This window comes from Bacidia gigantensis (genome assembly GCF_019456465.1).
Source record: "Bacidia gigantensis strain McMullin 20006 chromosome Unknown contig_231, whole genome shotgun sequence".
Lineage (NCBI taxonomy): Eukaryota > Fungi > Ascomycota > Lecanoromycetes > Lecanorales > Ramalinaceae > Bacidia > Bacidia gigantensis.
In genome coordinates this window covers 1,370,200-1,389,094 of record NW_025408598.1, presented here as the reverse complement: position 1 = coordinate 1,389,094, position 18,895 = coordinate 1,370,200, and the positions used below count along the sequence as shown (strand labels likewise).

Sequence of the window (18,895 nt, the reverse complement as noted above, 5' to 3'; positions counted from 1 at the left end):
TATCTATAAGATTAAATAACTATTAAATAAATATATTATCTATAGTAAGCCTTAATATCTTATAAAGTAAATTGGTTTTAGATATTATTATAATATATAGTGTTTTATATATAAGCTTAAAACGATTATAGCAGAACTAGTAAAGGATTTTAAAGACTCTTATAAACTATTAAAAGAGAAATTAAAAGCTAGCTAATTATCAAGATTAGCTATTATTAATAAGTAGTATTTAGGAATAAGTTTAGGCGCTATGTTGCTTAGTACTACATATATATAACTATGCGGCTTTAGATATAATATAGTTTATATAACAATAAGAGCGCTATCTATTTTAATAGGTAATTAATTAAGATAAGGGCGTCTTTTGCTTTTCTTATATTGCTAAATATTATTATAGTTTTAGTAGAAATACTTAATATAAATAGGATAACACTTGATAAGGATAGGACTATAGCCCTCGATAAGCCTACTATATATAGTTTTAGACTTAGAGAATTATAAGATTATAACTATATTTGCCTAGCTCCTTTATAATAATTTATTTTTAAAATATTTTTATTTATAATTATATTATTTATATATTTATTATCTTTATTATCTTTATTTTAATTATTTTATTATATTATTAAAATTTATATTAAATAGTTTATATACTTTTTCTATATTTTATAAAGTACTATTTAATATATTAATTTATTTTTATTTTTTATATTTAAGTTTATATTATTTACTAAGCTTTTAGCTTTTTTATTATTAATTAATAATAAATATAATAATAAAAGTTTTTATAAAATATTTAATTATCTTTATACTTATTTCTTTAATTAATAATTATATATAATATATCCTATTTTATTATATTTATAATATTTTTTTAATTAAAGTTTCTATAATTACTTTTACTATTATATTATAATATTAATATATTTAACTTTATAGAATTATTTTATTTTATAGTTATAATATTTTTAATATCTTATTATATTACTATTATATTTTATAATAATTTATCTTATGTATTATTTTTATTATTTATTTTATTCTATATATTATTAATATAACTTATTATTAATTTTAATTATTATTTTTATAAAGTTATTAATATTTTTAATTTCTTTATTATAGTATATAAACTTATTTTAAATATTGTTTTTTAATTTTTATTTATATATAAATATTTAAACTTTATTATTCTATTTTATTATTATTATATAATACTAGAAAATAGTTATATAAATAATTATTTTTTTAGTTTATAATAGTTAATATATTATATACTTTTATTAAAAATATTATTTATTTATTATAAATCTAGTTATATTTATTTTAAAAGTATTTAATATATTATAACCTTAGTATATAAACTAGTAAATAATACTAGCTAATTTAATTATAAATATATAAGTTAATTTTCTTAAAATATAAATAATAGTTAAATAATAAATAAAAATAAAATAATAAAATAAAATTAAAGTATAACTATTTTAAATTTTATAATAAAAAATAAAACTTATATTAAATATAAGAAAATTTATTTAAAAAAAGGAATAAAAGTTTCTATATATATAATTTTACTTAACTTACTTAATAATATTTAATCTTTAATTACTTTAAGTTTATTTAATTTAAAAGTTACTTAGTACTTTTAGTATTTAAGTATACTTAAGTATTTTAGCTATTTTTTCCTTTTTTTAGTTATCTTTCTCTATAATCTAGTATAGCTATAATCTCTATCTTATAATAGTTACCTAGTTATACTTATTATATAAGGTTATAAAAAATAAGTAATATATATAATATAGTTAATTAATAATAAATTAATTAAAAGCTATCTAAGAAGCTATAATAGAAAAGACTTTATACTTAGCTAAGTAAAGCTAAGCTAAGTCTAATTAAAATATTCCTATTCTACTTATATTTTAATTTATAATAAAAGTATAAACTTTTTATTTAAATTTTCTTAAAATAGTTTTTACTTTCTATATATATTTCTTAAAGTACATTATATATTATATTATAATATATTATTTAAAATATTTAAAGTATGTAAAAAATTTTAAACTTATTGTAATATAAAGAAATTTATATATAAATATTATTATTTTTTATTTTTAATATATTTAAAAAATATATATATATAAGAATAATTATAATTAAAATATTTAAAATTATTAAAAAACTTAAGATTAGAGTTAAAGTCTTTATAAAACTATTTTTAAGTTAAAGTAAATTAAAATTCTTTAATTATAAATAATTATAATAAAAAATTCTTCTAAGTTCTAAGTAATATAAATATAAAGAGTAATATTTAAAAGATAATATAATAAAGCTATTTAATATATAGCTGCTTGTAGTGCCTTGATTAAATATAACTTAACAAATAATAAGTTGAGATCACCTCTAAATTTAATGATCTCTAGCATCTAAGACAGCAATCCCGCTTTCGGAGTCCGATATGATTTGCCGACACCTAGGTAGCATTCATGCCTTACTAAACGAACCACAACCATCTTTTTCTGATTCTCGGCGTTTTGTTTGCGAACAGGTAATGGACTGCCTTTATTATGGAGTACCTGGTGGTCGCATTTGCTATGCTCGAAGGTCCCAAGCTGGCGTCGCCTATTGGAATCGGTTGAACTGGACACAAAACAAAATACCTTTCGCAGTGATACGACCGCTTCTAACGAAACGCAAACGGGGCAGGTACATTTCCCACCGTCGGTACCAAATATTATTGATTGCCAGCGTCCCGGCACAGCGGTTGAACGGTTCTTCGAGGTCGGGCGAGGTCGGTGTCAGACTGCACCGCCGTCGAAGCAATACTCGGACGCATCTAGTAACGCAAATATCTTAGCGCAGATGCTTGTCTTAAGCTGCCCTATGGTCGCTCCTCAACTACGATAGATTACGAGGACTAGTCAATCTGGGATACACGATAATCTCGAGAAACCCGAGTAGCCGGCTTACCGATTCCCGGCGGTTTCATGTAAGCCTCCGATCAAAACCTTGCGGATAAGGTGGGATGTGGCCCAACATGATTGTTGTGGGATCTATTGACCACCGTTGACTTCACTGATGTCTCGCTTGAGCATACCACAAAGGAATCCCGACCCCAGATTGCTTAACCCGATTGCATGCCCCGCTGCAGTTGGTAATCGCGTCATGCCATGACGCCTCACACGGCAAGCCCACATCCTTGGCAAGCTACTGCTCCTTGTCCGTTGTCTAGTCAATAATAACAGCGGATTTTCTTTTGATACCCGAATACCGCATTGCGTCCATTCAGCTCGTTAGTGGAGTGAGAACGATTGTCAATTTAACGGTAGGCACGGGCCCCGGGTAGCTTGGTCAACAATTGCAAGCCTCCGATAGAGGATATCAATCTCTCTTTTACTCCGCTTCCAAGCACGCAGCATCTCTGAGACTTGGAGTACACCTATGTGAACTAAGGCTGAATGAGACATCCCCTACATTCCGTGAATGATGTCGAAGCTTCAACGGCGGTGGAGTCCTCAGGAGGACTCAATCCTACAGCGAGAAGTGGAGGTGCAATGTACTGGTAGGTACACTCGTTTCTCACGAATTATAGTCAACCACTGCGGTAACTTTTCGTCAAGCATTGCTTTCATACATCGCGAGCCTTCCACTCTCTTTGGAACGGATGGTGTGCAAAGTATTTCCTGGGTTGCTGCAAAGCTAGGATTTGTCTCAGCATTCAGTGTCATACTTGCCCCAGCATTAATTCTTTGGAGACGGTTCAAATTCCAGCGTGGCGCGTGTCTTTCCTGTTTCTTTGCACGGAATGGCGAAGATTCAAAATTGCTGTTCCCAAAATTGACTTTTCTTCTCAAGCCAATAGTGGAGCCGTTCGAGACTGGAATAGCATTGCTCAAAAGATCAAAGGAAGATCAAACAAAGACTGCCGGAAGCGATTCTATAATGGTATAACTGAAGGCTTGAAGAAAGTACGTGTTTCCCTGAGCGGTGAGTTTCACATTACCTAATAGACATATCAAAAGGGGCCGTGGACGAATGAAGAAGATAGACAGCTCGAAAAATTTGTGAAGAGACACGGCACTTCGTGGGCCGTCATCGCGCAGGATATGAAGACCCGGAGTGCAGACCGTAAGCCAATCTTTGACTCCGGTCCCTAGTAGTTGTCATAGCCGCTGATCATCATGACACAGAATGCTCTAAGCGATGGCAGCACTGCTTGGATCCAGAACTAGATCGCAGCAGTTGGTCACAGAAAGAAGTCAGTATTCTATCAAAGGTCCCTTATAAGTAGGGTCGACTGACAAAACGCACACAAGAACATTGCGCTGTTGAATGCTGTGAAAACACATGAAAGTGCTTGGAAGGATATTCAAACACTCCACTTTCCTCGAAGATCGGCCAACAATGTGAAGAATCAATACTCCGTTCTCAAGCGTAAAGCATTGAAGGTGCCAGCCGATGTGCCATCATGCTGTTCTAAGATGGCGAACATCCCAGCAGGAATAGCCCCGCCTCCCTGGGCCAGCGACGAAATGAATCCTCCAAATACTCTCGATATGGATCTGGACCAGCCGCCTATTGCGTCAGCAGATTTCGAAGCAGGGCTTCACAATCTCGAGCACAGCTTTTCTTTTCCCGCTTCTGAGAACGAAGATCCTTTTAAATGGTTGAGCTCAGAATTCGACTCAGCTACTGTGAAGACCGAAAGCAGGGAGGATTTCAATTTTCTTGGTTCGAATGATGACTTCACGATGGGCACCATCCCAGATCTAGACCTGGATCTGGATATTTGTAGCGACCTTGACTATCCTGAATCAGTATCCAGCCCCGAGTCCTTTGGACCAGTTGGGCATGAAAGCTTTCCAGGATATTCCTCGTCACCCTATGATGTTTTTGCCTCTCCAAATGAATTTGACATAAGGCATACACCACAACAACCATCCAGTCCGAGCTCGCTCACTTCTCCTTTCCCTACTCTGGCGACACCAAGCACGCAACTCACCATTCGAATGGAGGGCGCTGATCCTTCGACCTTGTCTGCCGTAATGGGCACTTTGATACAATCGAAAGCTAGGTTTAGGTTTGAGACCCACTAATGCTCTGAGGCCTCGGGTACCATACACGGCTAGCTTTCAGACTATAAAATGATAGAGGTCTCAACACAACATAGCATAGGTCTCAGCTTTGAAAACACTGGAGCTGCTTTGACTCTCAACGAGTTTTTTGGCGGCAATGTTTTCTACCTTTGAACAGCTGGGCCGAAGCATCTTCAACACGCTGTTCAGTATCCTTGATATCAACGTCAAGGTCTAGAAAGAGCGTTTTGATTTGGACGACTGGAGTCGGGGCTAGAAGCATGAGGCCTGTGAGTACCGAAGTGTTCGGAAAGCGGACGAGTACGGATATAAGCCGGAGCACTGTGCAACCCTTCAACCAGGAATGGACATTCAACCAATTCCGCTGGACAACTGCATTGTTCCGTCCGTGCATGTTCAGAACTGTATGCCAGTAGGTAGCCTCGAATGTACTGCTTGGAAGGGTAAAGGAGACATCAAGGGGGACCTTTCTAAATGTAGAGGTCGCGGTCGTGTAGAGTGATCTACATATGACCTTTCATTCAAACACATTAGTGCCACTACCAATGATATCAAGTTCTGGCGATATTGTAGCAAACTATTGCAATCAACTCTCAACGAGTCTCACAGCTTCTTCGCTTGATCATCACTTTCGACCTCATTCTCAAGATGAAAAGTCCACCGTTGCATATGGGTTGTTAACATAAAGCAAGTCCGCGTAGACCGAGGAACGTGCTTCGCGCATTACTGGACGAGGACATCCTGGGAAAAAAACTAAAGAAGGACTTAGGTATTGGCGAAGATTCAACCTTATACGCTGATGATTTCCAGCGGTAGAAACAAATAGCAATTCTTGTTAATTATATGGGCCCAAATTCTTTAGGCTTGCGCCAGTGTGCCAAGACGACTTAAAGAAAAGAAGCTTATTTTTTCGAGGCCTAGACCCACCCCGTCACGTTATTGCTGCATGAAACCCATTGTTGAGGCTGAATAAGAAAATACTCTGATGTCGTCTTGTAATTGAATGACCCGCTTGACGGCTTGTGACAGCAACCTGAGCCCAAGTTAATTACCAAGTCTTCACTCTTCCCATGCTTCCCCGTCCTTGCGGAATGCTCTGACCATCTGCCATTTCGCTGCCTGGTGCTCAGTTCGGGTGGAAAATGCAAATCTTGCATTGTCAGTCGGCCTCTCAGATGGCTCTGAAGAGCCGATGATTACAATGGAAGATAGGGAAAGTAGGAATGCGAGAGCATACGGAGAGTCGTCTAGAAGGGTCGAGAAACGGTCATTTCAAGATTTCCCTCTAGTTCCACCAACAGCCAGTCCTTCAGAGGTACCAAAATCTGGCCTTTCGGTAGGGCAAGCGTCGCAGCGACCGTCTCGACGTTCTTTGCAGGCTTCAGGCACAATTCAGAGCCCAAAAACGCCCTATACGGCCGAAGGAATCCCTACGCCCATTCTATCTAACCCGACAGGTGATCAATTATATTCATCGCAAGAACTGCAGCAAAGTAGTGTATGTTGGACTTTGTTGGCGTGATAGTGCCGTTAGTCCTGAGAGATTTTCATTGACATTGCGATAGGCTAAGGATGATTTTGATTCGGTTCAAGAGGTCAATATTGCCGTGTTAGGCTGCTCACATGTAGGCAAATCTACCTTCATGCAATGCGCACTCGATTCGAAGAAGCAGGTCTTTTCCCCTGTGCTCAGTAAGAAGGTTTCCCTTGAGGGATCGATATCGATTGTGTGCCTGATTGAGATGGACATCAAAGACGTCGAAGTTCAAAATGGGAGCCTTCAATGGCCGAAGAAGGTCAAAGATTATTTATTACCACGAATCGACGGTTCTCTAATACTGTTCGATATCACAAATCTGAATAGTATCGAGATGCTCCCAAGAGCCGTTTGTAAGTGCGCCTGCCTGAAGACGATGGAATGTTCTGCGACGGAAACGATCAAGAATCTCTGAGCGCTCAGCACGCTGACAAATAACCTTGTCTGCAGCCGCACTCGGTCGTGATTCCATACCTACAGTCCTCGTCGCTTCCAAGTGTGATACCTCACCTAAGAGCTGGAGAGTAACCCCACGGATGGTCGATTCCATGGTGAAAGACAACAAGGATATTCAATCGTTTCAGACTGCTTTGTGCACACCTGAGACTCACAAACGATGCATCTCCATTATGCTCCGCAACGTTATACTGCAAAGACACGGTACGCCATCGAGACGGTCCTTTCCGATGTTTTGTTCTTCAAAATTTGTTTCTAGGAGCGTACCGTGGTTTTGCGATCTTTTCGCAGGCTTATGCGTTACAGGAGACCCTTGTGCGCCTCAGCGAAACCACCGTCCGCGTGCTGCGACCTCATCGCAGCCTACTAGTCCCCTGAAAATAGCGCAAAACCCAACATCGAGAAGCAAGCATGGCCGCGCAGCTTCAGAATTACCTGAGAACGTGCCATATGAATCCTTCAATATACCCATCAGGAACTCAGAGCCCATCAGACGCCCAGTATCTCCGTCGAAATTTCTGCACTCGGCGAAAGACGAGAAAGCAACGGAGCTTGATCATCGTCAAGCAAATTTCACTGCCATAGCTCCTTCAGATCGGCCCGATGACCATGGTGAGGACTTTATATTTTCGTCCGAGTCGAAACAAGTACTTATGAATGTTTTAATAGCATCAAGAACGAACAGCACGCAAAGTGATAGCACTGAGGCTGTGTCGCACACCAATGATTCTTCACTCTCGGATCTTAGCCAAAAGGATTCTCTACTGACTTCCCATCAATCTCGCCCAGAATCAGATCAAGACCAGTCGTCCGATTTAGGAGTGCCGTTCGAGAACCTAGTCGATCGATTGCTGGCTCCACCAATGTCAAAGCAGGACACAAAATTTGTGGTTGCATTTTTGTGCTTGTATCGCATATTTGCCGCACCCTCGGAGCTTCTAGCTGCAATTCTAAAGCGGTTCGAGGGATTGCCGGGCGATGAGATGCCCCAATTGGTTCGATTGACAATGCAGCTGAGGTATCTCAACATACTTCAGGAATGGATTTCAGAATATCAGGGCGATTTCGCACACCCTGCAACTCGCCATGTGATCACGACCTTTGTACACTCACTATCAATGAACCCGGAATTTGCAACAGCACACCAAGAGATTAGTATTGTTCTGGAAGCCGTGGGCGAAGATGATGATGCAGAATGGGCCTATTCCGACCAGGCTCGGAGTCGTGCGAGCACCATTGAGAGCTTCCTTAGCAGCTCATCAACCCAAACCGCTACGTCGACAATAACCGCCGAGTCATCCGCGGAGGAAATTAACGACACCAGGAATCCTGAAAAGCCCATTCACGGGCATTCGGTTCGCCATCCGACAAATGGGCCGGTAGTTCCATCCTTGGAATCTTCGGGTAGCCCATCAACAAATCTCAATTCTCGGATGCTTCTCAATCGAGTGGCAGACGCGCGTGGCCAAGCTCAACGTCTGAGACCTTCCCCTCGCTTTAGCCTTGACAAGATTAGGTGGCACCAAGTGATGGACCTCTCTATCGAGAACATCGCATTCGAATTGACTCGTATTGACTGGGTACTTTATACCTCTATTCGACCGCGAGACCTCATACGCCACGTCAGCTTGAACACAGAGCGGAAACAAAGATGCAAGAGTTTAGAATTTGTGAATGCCATGATCGATCACTTCAATCATATCGCTTTTTGGGTCTCGAGCATGATTTTGATTCGTGATAAACCGAAACATAGGGCATTAATGCTAGAGAAATTCATGGCAATAGCTTGGAGGCTTCGCCAACTAAACAATTATAATTCACTTGGAGCCATCATCGCAGGAATTAATGGCACAGCAGTACACCGCCTCGTGCAAACCCGAGGCTTAGTTCCTCCAGAGAAAGTAAAACAGTATTGGCGCCTTGAGATATTAATGGCGCCCGCTAAGAGCTACTCAGCTTATCGACTTGGCTGGCGGAACACGTCTTCTCCGCGCATACCATTTGTGCCCCTTCACCGGCGAGACCTCGTTTCTGCAGAAGCTGGCAACAGGACGTTCATACGAACCGAAAACGGTGAACGGATCAATTGGAAGAAATTTGAAATCATGGGAGATGTCGTCATTGGGATCCGTGAAAGCCAGGGGCTTCCTTATCCAGCGCTCTGTAGAAATGAGGAGGCTCAGCAACTGATATTGAACGGAAAGTTTTCCAAGGATGACGACGTAAGGGAGCCTCATCAACCTACGTGACTTGAGCTAATGCTAGCTAGGAGTTATTCGACCGTAGTGTTCAGTTAGAGGGCAAAGCTGTCGGCGAAAATCTCCGCAAAAAGTTCAATTGGCTATTACGATGATATATGTCATGAGACGAAGTACATCATACGTGGTCATTGAAACGACTGCTAAAGCGGGTAGCGTGGCTGTTAGACAATACTTGCATCTTAGAAAAGGTGGCTTCAGGGAGACCACAATGTGTATATGAAGATATACCTGCATATTACATCTGTAACATCAAGCACAGCCAACGATGTTTGCGCTGCCATGTAGTCAACTTAGCATTTAATCTCGCTGAAGCAGATACCTACCTCTACCGTAATCTATCTACGCTTTCAATCGGTTCTTTGCGTGGATAAATAGAAATCCTGACTAATGCTTCGAGCTAGAGAATGCGAAGATGTCAATACCTTTAATCCTCTGCCGGAGCTAGATTAGATGAATGATGACATAAGCACAACCTTCTTCAATTAAAGGTGACGTCCGTCTGAGAGGCCTAAGTCTTTGTCTTTGCTAAGTCCATGATGTTTCTGAGAGTATCCACAAAGATTCCACAGAGATCCTTTCTTAATGCCAGCTTCCTGAGGATTCCCTGGGAGCTTCGCGAACGGACTGAATGCGTAGCATATGTACCTAAATGCATTGCATCATCGGCTTCGACTTGGGCTACCCCCTCGCGGCCAAAGCCTCTTGTACAGCGCACTAGATGGCAATTCTCACCGTTCACCGGTCATGGAATTCGTAAGATGTTCATACAGACCGAGAATACCCCAAACACAGACGTAGGCGTGCTCATCTCCGCCTTTCGAGGTCTAGTCGATAATGTCGTTAGGCTTTGAAATTCTTGCCTAGTCGACCAATTCTCCCCTCGCAATTGAGGATTCCTTTCTTAGAATATCTCAACCCACGTTCCACATTGGCTCCTCCGCATCCTTCTCCACTAGCCTCAAGACTTTTCAATGTCGATGGCATTACATCCGTTTTCTACGGCTCAGACTTTATCACTATTACGAAGGCATCAGACGCGAATTGGGCACACGTCAAACCAGAAATCTTCGCTTTGATTACCGAGGCAGTGAACTCCGGCGAAGAGATTGTGAACTCTGTTGCAGGCTCGCCCACCCATGCAGGGCAAGAAGGAGAAGAGACTCTTGAATATGATGAAAATGACGGCGAAGTCATTGGCATGATCAAAGAACTCCTGGAGACAAGGATACGGCCCGCTATCCAAGAAGATGGGGGCGACATCGAATTTCGTGGCTTCAAGGATGGACACGTCATGCTAAAGCTACGAGGAGCATGTCGCACCTGTGATTCAAGCACGGTAACTTTGCGGAATGGCATTGAGAGTATGTTGATGCACTATGTGAGTGTAAAATTGCCCTAAATCCAGTCTTGCGCTCATGAGATGGATAGATTGAGGAGGTCAAAGGTGTCACACAAGTCTTGGATCAAGAGGAGGAGATTGCAATGCAGGAGTTCGCCAAATTTGAGGAAAACTTGAAGAAGCAAAAGGGTCCAGAAGCCGTAGACAGTGTTGAAACTGTTCAACCTTGAACCAAAATCAAGCACAGTTCAAGCACTGGGCGGACTCATGGATCATGACCGAATGCTGCGCTCATGATCTGTTGCGCTTTACAATTACGGTCAGAATCCGCGCTTAATAAGTGTACATGCTCACGCAGGCATGTTGGAGCTGTCAGTCCTGAATGATCTTCATTAGCAGGGGAATAGGAAAGTTGGGACAGAAACGCCTCTTCCCTCGTCCTCTGGACTCGTTCTGCCAACAAACATATTGCTTCCATGCAACATATCACAAAGAAGGAGGTAGCCTTGTCGCGAACTAAAAAAGATGATTGCAAGAAACTTAGGACCCCGGAATGACGATGCTATCGTGAACTTCCCAGTTCCGTGCGAACTATAGGATTTGGTGGGAATCCGATGGAGTAAGTCACTAGAGGTTCCTCACGATGATCGTGCCTGTATACAAGAAAAGGATATGTAAGGTCGGATGGACTGCAAGCAGCATTTCGGCGGAAGTACCGAGCATATACTTGTTCAGACACCTCACGATGGCCTTCATCCATTAGCTTCTCCCGCTTCTGCCAGCCGCTTGAACTTGCGGTGAATGCTGATCCCGTAGCTTCATATAAACCTATTACATAGGAAGCAAGAGTAGTCTTCGAAGAATGTTACTAATGGTGATCTCCAGCAGATCGACAGACCAACGCAGTTCTTTTGCTTTTGTCCACGTCTGGGGCTTACCTTACTATATGAAGTAAGCGTATTGCTCAGTTGCATTGGATGGCGGGGAAGCAAGATCCTCCCCCAATCTAAGCGTTGCTCCCGACGGCGGGGGACCTTAGCGTAGTTTTAATTTGCCCCATACATCGCGCTCCCCAAACCGCATGTTGACCGCACTGACGACCTCTGCACTCAAATGATCGGCCTCACCTCACATATAACGAGTCCACCCATGTAAGATTCTTGAATGCGTCCTATCACGAGGACCATCGTCTGTGGCCTAGGTCTTCACTCCTTAGCCAACATACTCTTCCTCTGCACCACCTCGTTGTGATCCCTAGCCCGAGGGTCCCTAAAGCACTGGACCACACCCTCCTTGCAATTACTTTCCCATTGTTGTGGCCTGAGGTCACTTCACTATCTACAGGAATTACTGTTGACAGCAAGTCACTTCAGTCGGCTCGCTGTCACAAGATCGATCTGATCGCTCGGCTCTTGGTCGCTTGCCTCGAAGGAGGCGACGAAGAATCACCGTCGGCCTATCATCCTTCTCCCTCGCAACATGAACGATTCGATGACCTAGCAAAATTTTCCGTTGATATATCTCTAGAATATGATCCGTTGATCTGTGAAGACGTCTCAACGCGGATACCCCCTTTGTCATCGTTACAGGCACATATTTCCCCGCGGGTTCAATTTGCATTGGCCTTGCACCGACTTAATATTTCCGCCTCTCCGCCTACCTCATTACCTGCCATCTTCTTGTATAGCATTACTGGTAAAGGTAAGTTTCTTATCTTCTCTTACAAGATGCGTAAGTCTGACAGGCTTGCAGCAAGACTATTCGCAGCAAACTTTACTGCATTACGGCTCCGGACTACATACGAACGAAGAATAGAGACTTGAAGTGGAGAGTATTGCTTCAGTATACAGCAGGTATGCAACTTCTCCCAATTTGCACGTGCACGCTGTCAAGCATCTGCTCAGTGCCCGTTATGTCTTTGTGGACCAAGTCCTTCACTCTTATCGCTCATTTCTTAATTTTGACATTGGGATCTGAATAGGAGGCCCACCCTGTGAGCAAGAGAAATTTGATTTGGTTCACACGGATCTTCGGTAGGCATCTCGAAGTTGTAACGAGTGAGGTCGAAAAATCCCCGCCCTCAACAATTAAGTCGACCTATTCGTGGCACATTAGATATACAAGTTACGAATCATCACGAATCATCCCCGCAACTGTTGAGTTTGGCAATCGATATATCTTTCGCCTCGGGCGCTTCGTGCGTTCTGCGTTGAATATCATCGCCAGAGCTACTGGTAAAGAAGGTGTAATACAAGTGTTGACAATACCTGAACTGTGGTACAGCCACATCACGGAGTGTAAGTTGCTGAGTGCTTCAAACTAAAATATTGAATCCGGGCTATTCTGCATGTCACCCCGGCGCCTCGAGTCCTTGTCTTCTTAAAACTGTTCAGATACCTTCTGATACGATGTAGCTAACGGATTGATCATGTGTAGTGGACCAAATTAGAATGACATGCCACTGGCTTTAGCCTTGATCTATCCAGAACAAAATGGCTTCCAACGCCTCCCAGATATCCGCAGGTCAAGGAAAACGAACTTCTTTCAGCAGCTTTGCAAGCAACAATGCGTCAATACTTCTCGATCGAGCTAAAGTTGGCATGCGAGGCTCGACGCCAGATTCGGAGGCTCTAGCGTCGTCTGACGACGAACATGACCAATTGTATAGATTGCAGACCGTTACCAGTAATCCCGGACCAAAGCAGGTCCGTCGAGCCTCGTGGTTCACTGAAGGCCAGCAGCTTCCTAATCGCAAGCCGTCTTTTGGTGCTGGTACCGGACCATTCTCGCCCGTTAGTCCCGGCACGACAGCGTCTTCTAGCGACCAAGCGCCGTGGAATACGGCGACAGCTTCCACAGCGGGTACAACACTGGGTCGTGGACATTCTAGTAGTTCTTCATTTACGTGGGGCAATACAATCTGGAACAGTGACGGCCAGAAAGGACCTCCACAGCGACTAGCGGAGGTGCTACCATCGCCTACCACCATAGTACCACCGGGATCAGCTAGCCTCTATCAAGACGATAATGCTCTTCGAAGTCCGCCGCTTAATCGGGAACAGGGTGCAGATCCAGGAATTCCATTTTCCATACCCTTACAGCCTACTCTGAAAAGCTACAGATCCCAGTCATATTCTGTAGGACAGATTGATACTGATACCAGCACTAATACAAGTACACCCTACGGAGGCCAAAGCAATTTCAACCCTCCAAGAAGGGGCGCATCCTATGCAGGGGTGCATCACAGACCCTCACGACCTAGCATGCTTGGGGATGCGACTCATGATTTGAACGCTCTAGGACAATTACGCGAAGTTGACGACGACGAAGAGGTCTCAGGAGGATCTTCCAGTGGTACTCATGGCTTTCATGATGACGCGCGGACTTTCGAGGATCTTGCAGGGGAAAACGCTATGCTGCGACAGCAACTAGCAGCTAATCAGCTTCAGAACGTCAGAAGCGCTCGCCCGGTCTCATCAGCGCAACGCCCGCATACATCGGGGCAGTATTACCATCAGCGGCTACGAGACTCTGTCCCCGAAGATCTCACGTCGCCTTTGTACGATCCGAACGACCGCGAGCAATCACAAGCTAACAGACCGGGAGTGGCCGGAGGTCGAAGGTTTAGTGAGTACAGCTCTAGGTCGAGTCCACATTACGCCCTTGGAATCAACCCTGACCACAAAGCGCTGGATCATGGTAGAAGAGGCCAATGGCAGAGCTCTCTTGGTTTTGCTCGTGCAGAAGAGCCACCAAAAAGCCGTCGCCATTCATTTGCTGAGATGCCCACCAGGCATAATTCTCTAGGCTCAGTGAACGACGATGAAGCTGGTCGTAATATTGGGGACTTTTCTGTACCATCTCATCATCATTCTGAGGATCTTGGAGCTTTTGGGGATGGTACTAGTCGCCCGGCGCAAGGTGACAACAGTAAGTTTGCTTTTTCGTATCCCCCCAGCAAAACGGAGAGGGAGATGCAATTGGTAGCCCGTCACTCACATGATCGTGATTTTGCAGTCAACTATTTCTCTCAGCCAAATCCTTCTCCACGTCTCCCTGGGGACCTTCAATCCATTTCGTCGACAAGCCTCCACCAAGCATACGCGCAAAGCCAATATCATCGGTCGCAACCAATCGGACATGCAACAGGGCGCCCAAACCAGCTGCTCTATATTGTAACATTCAAGTGTTTGCGGGCAGATGTATTCTACATCCAAGAAGGTACAGGCTTACGAGTCAAAAAGGGCGACCTTGTCATCGTCGAGGCAGATCGCGGCACGGATCTTGGCACTGTACAGTCCGAAGATATTTCGTGGGCTGAAGCTAAGCAAATGAAGGAAGACTACACCAAGAGGCACCACGAGTGGCTCATGGCATTTTCGCATCATACGCAAAATGGAACTATTGCAGGACCGAACCCAAATGGCCCATCAATGGGACAGACAACTGCAGGTCTTCCCAACGCCGCCGGCTTTCAAGATCTTCCAAGTGGCGAAATCAAGCCCAAGATGATCAAGCGACTTGCCCAGTCGCACGAGATCGCCACTTTGCGTGAAAAGGAAGGGAGTGAGGCGAAAGCGAAGCGAATGTGTCACCAAAAAGTTGTCGACCATCGACTAAGCATGGAGATTCTCGACGCGGAATTCCAGATGTAAGCACCATCTTCGTTGCAGACCATGTGTATGCTTATATGTTTAGGGATTGGAAAAAGCTGACATTCTTCTACTTTGCTGACTCCTACATCAATTTTAATCCCCTAGTCACCGATCTTTTCAAAATTTACAAGACAAGGATCTGGATGTCAGCTATTAATACAGCTGCTATCGCCACACCTCACGCGGGCCTGAGACCGCCCGGACTTTCTCGGAATCCTTTGGGCCACGAGTATGACGACTTCCGATCTGGGCAGTATGCACAACCCGCGGTCACGTCCTCCCCTCATGGACCACTACCGGCCTATAATGGCATGCTGATCTCAGGAATGTCTTACGAGCAGATGTATCACCCAACTCTTGCGGGCCAAGCATTCGAAGCCCGGCAGATGTCGCCTTTTTCGATGGACTATCGCCATCAAGCACAACAGCCTATGGCGCATCCATCTCAATTTGGCCCTCCTATTGGCTACAACGGGCCCAACCTGCATCATACTTCTTCGTTCACCTCTCAGCCTGACGACAACAGCGCTGGACATCAAAATCGCCAAATGCGTACTGAGGAGTGGACTCAAGGATTTCGTAATCTTTCAATCAATCAGTAGACGCCATCCATAACTACCCGCGTAAGGGCACCTTTGTCGGCCGCTTTTCGCAAGAGTTCTGCGACAATGTCCTACGCTGCTGGATGGCGATAGCAGCACCCCGCAATTGTTCTCAATCATTTTAAAATGCTCCGAATCGCGCGAGGCAGGTCACGCCACCTGCGCAATTGACCAAGAACATATATTTTCCCATCAGCCTACAACTCCTATGTTTTCGATTATCGGTGTTCGATCAAATAAACTTCGACCGGGTAGATTCTGTATAGAAAGCTATCTGCGGCTCTGGAATCTATGCCTTGCCGTCACGAAGTACATGATCTCATGATATTCACGAGTTAATAGAAGCGACCTTGTGCCTCTACACGACCCATCTTTCTAAGCTATAGATCGCTAATGGGGATTGATCTGAGATGGGTTGGGTAGCCTTTGTGTATAAGACATGTAAGATACGCGACTGATGCTTATCAAGCTTTCGAAATTTTACAGGCTTTAAAATCCAGACGACTTTCGTCATTCTGAAGTCGCTGCACACCACCCTTACCTTCTAGAGCTCCAGAAACCTGACAAAGCTGGCCTCACATATAACATGATCCATTGTTGCTGCCTCATCGTCTTGTGCATTGTATGCTACAGATTTACGCTCTTCGCCCTCCATTCCCATCGACCACTCCAGTCCGCGTTTCGCGCACATCCGAGCCATTGCTCGACATGACCAAGAACGAACGAACAACTGGTAAATCACACGTAAATGCATCGTGTCCGACACATTATTAAGCCCGGTGTCAGAAAGTGCTGCTAGGGCATTGCTAAAGACGAAAAAATCGAAGATAGCTGAAGTCTCTGGCGGAAAATCACATACCCCGCGCAACGAGGTGGCGATGAAGCAGTGAGTGAAAGCTATAAGCACTCACTTTTATTTTTGATTAATCTACGAGCGATAGATCTTCAGGAAACCAAGCTGCTAAAAAGGCCAGTGAAGACGCTGAACATCAGAAGTTTGCAGAGGCTGTGAAGCAGCAAAGTAGACTGGCTGAAGAGGCGTTTGATCGGCATGTGGCTAAGATGTAAGACCACCGTCAGATCTAGCAAATATTTCAAGCACTAAGGATTAACGAGTTCAGATTAGAGCAAAGGGGCGGATTTCAGGAAGGTGTAAATGCTATCTTGTCACACGACAGTTCCGTCGGACGCGTGGCCCAGCAACAAAATGTACTTGAGACAAACATTATCAACAAAAATGCCCAAGAAGTTATTGGGAACACGACCAAGCTACTAGGTCTTTACAAAGATATCGAGGAATGCGTTCAAGACGCTAAGAAGAAGCTTAACTCTTTAGCCAACGGAGGTTTTCAGAACGAGATACAGAAAGTGGGTCAGATTATCGACATCCAAGAACGTAAGACGAGTCAAGATATTGCAGCCCTCCTCAATGGGAAAGAATCGGACACACAGGCGAAGACGAACGACGAGGAGAGAGAAGCGCAAGAGTTATGGGATTGCTACGCCAACCCAAAGCGGAAAGACCCCGAGGAACGGAATATAGGGGAAGAAGATGGCTGGGTACAAGTCGTCAAGCGTGCGGAAAAAGATGTGAGAAATCTAGTCAGGCATCTATCGGATCACGAAAGCGATAATGACGATGCATAAGCGCGGAAGATAGCTTGCTACAGTCGTTTTGTTCTGCTAACTTTTACTACGTGAGAATCGAGAAAAATCCTGTTCGTACTACCCACAATATTTCCTTACTTCCATGTAGTAGAATTCGGAGGGGCATACAACATTAAAGGGTTGCTTACCTAAGCCCGACTTGATGAGACTAAAATGAGTCTTGGCATCGGCTATCTGCCCGCTGCTCCACACAACCTCAGCTGAGACTTTGGAACCGTCCACCTCTTCGACGCAATTCTTACACGAAGGTCTTTAGGTCTAAGGTATGCTGAGGATCATTATGCTTTATGTTCATGAAGCGAGTGATTTATGCAACATCTACCAGCTCTAGAAGCTAACCAATTCTCTCCTCTCTAGATGGGCGCCCTGAAATACGTCGAGGAGCTCCAAAAAAGAAGCAATCCGATGTCCTCCGTTTCCTACTACGAGTACGATGCTGGGAGGTATGAAAGATCTGCAAGCATGACCACGAATAGCAAGCAGCTTGGTGGCTCGTCTTCGAGCCCTGTGGCACACATCCCAACGTGTCTTGCTATACACTCGTTGAACATTTGCTGAGAGTGCATTAATATAGCTTCGCCAATTAAACGTCATACACCGTGCCTCGCGTCCCTCGCGCCCTGATAAAGCTCGCCGTCTTGGGTATAAAGCAAAGCAAGGCTACGTGATCTATCGCGTGCGCGTGCGCCGAGGCGGTAGAAAGAGGCCAGTGCCCAAAGGTGCCACATACGGTCAGTGAAACCCAGCGAGACCGCAATTTTATTGCTAGACTTCTGCTAAGCTTACTGACATTCGCCCCCGTGAAGGAAAACCTACAAACCAAGGTGTCAATCAGTTGAAATATCAACGCTCGCTCAAAGCCACCGCTGAGGAACGTGTCGGCCGTCGCTGCGCCAATCTCAGAGTTCTGAATTCTTATTGGATCAATCAAGACTCTACGTATAAATATTTTGAGATCGTCTTAGTAGATCCGGAACACAAGGCGATTCGTCGTGATTCGAGGATCAATTGGATCGTCAAACCTGTTCACAAGGTATGGCTTAGTCGTATGATTTCTTCGCGTTGATATCTTGAGTTGACAAATCTTTTCAGCATCGCGAGTCACGGGGTCTTACAGCAACCGGCAAGAAGTCACGAGGTTTGAACAAGGGACACAAATTCAATAAGACTAAGGCGGGACGGAGAAAGACATGGAAGCGTCATAACACGGAGTCTTATTGGCGATATCGCTAAGTGTGCCGTGAGATATCGATGACGTAAAATCTCCAGACCTTATCTCATATG

At 43.6% G+C, this 18,895-nt stretch overlaps 6 protein-coding genes across 6 annotated transcripts; all 6 read left to right on the top strand.

The window, feature by feature from the left end:
- Nucleotides 1-4,478: 4,478 nt before the first annotated feature.
- Nucleotides 4,479-5,093, top strand: KY384_004460 (uncharacterized protein; the record flags this gene model as incomplete). The annotated part of the gene is made up of 1 exon (XM_044812966.1): nt 4,479-5,093. The coding sequence occupies one exon, from the start codon at nt 4,479-4,481 to the stop codon at nt 5,091-5,093; it is 615 nt and encodes a 204-aa protein (XP_044670386.1).
- A 1,201-nt stretch (nt 5,094-6,294) lies between these two features.
- Nucleotides 6,295-9,335, top strand: KY384_004459 (uncharacterized protein; the record flags this gene model as incomplete). The annotated part of the gene is made up of 4 exons (XM_044812965.1): nt 6,295-6,591; nt 6,659-6,983; nt 7,081-7,290; nt 7,393-9,335. The coding sequence occupies 4 exons, from the start codon at nt 6,295-6,297 to the stop codon at nt 9,333-9,335; spliced, it is 2,775 nt and encodes a 924-aa protein (XP_044670385.1).
- Nucleotides 9,336-10,091: 756 nt separating this feature from the next.
- KY384_004458 (uncharacterized protein) lies at nt 10,092-10,916 on the top strand (the record flags this gene model as incomplete). The annotated part of the gene is made up of 3 exons (XM_044812964.1): nt 10,092-10,100; nt 10,192-10,725; nt 10,776-10,916. The coding sequence occupies 3 exons, from the start codon at nt 10,092-10,094 to the stop codon at nt 10,914-10,916; spliced, it is 684 nt and encodes a 227-aa protein (XP_044670384.1).
- A 2,262-nt stretch (nt 10,917-13,178) lies between these two features.
- Nucleotides 13,179-15,943, top strand: KY384_004457 (uncharacterized protein; the record flags this gene model as incomplete). The annotated part of the gene is made up of 2 exons (XM_044812963.1): nt 13,179-15,337; nt 15,385-15,943. 2 exons carry the CDS (start codon nt 13,179-13,181, stop codon nt 15,941-15,943), a joined length of 2,718 nt encoding a protein of 905 aa, XP_044670383.1.
- Nucleotides 15,944-16,651: 708 nt separating this feature from the next.
- On the top strand, nt 16,652-17,590 carry KY384_004456 (uncharacterized protein; the record flags this gene model as incomplete). The annotated part of the gene is made up of 4 exons (XM_044812962.1): nt 16,652-16,676; nt 16,730-16,829; nt 16,885-17,007; nt 17,050-17,590. The coding sequence occupies 4 exons, from the start codon at nt 16,652-16,654 to the stop codon at nt 17,588-17,590; spliced, it is 789 nt and encodes a 262-aa protein (XP_044670382.1).
- A 378-nt stretch (nt 17,591-17,968) lies between these two features.
- RPL15 (60S ribosomal protein L15) lies at nt 17,969-18,844 on the top strand (the record flags this gene model as incomplete). The annotated part of the gene is made up of 4 exons (XM_044812961.1): nt 17,969-18,118; nt 18,186-18,342; nt 18,418-18,644; nt 18,704-18,844. 4 exons carry the CDS (start codon nt 17,969-17,971, stop codon nt 18,842-18,844), a joined length of 675 nt encoding a protein of 224 aa, XP_044670381.1.
- Nucleotides 18,845-18,895: the final 51 nt, after the last annotated feature.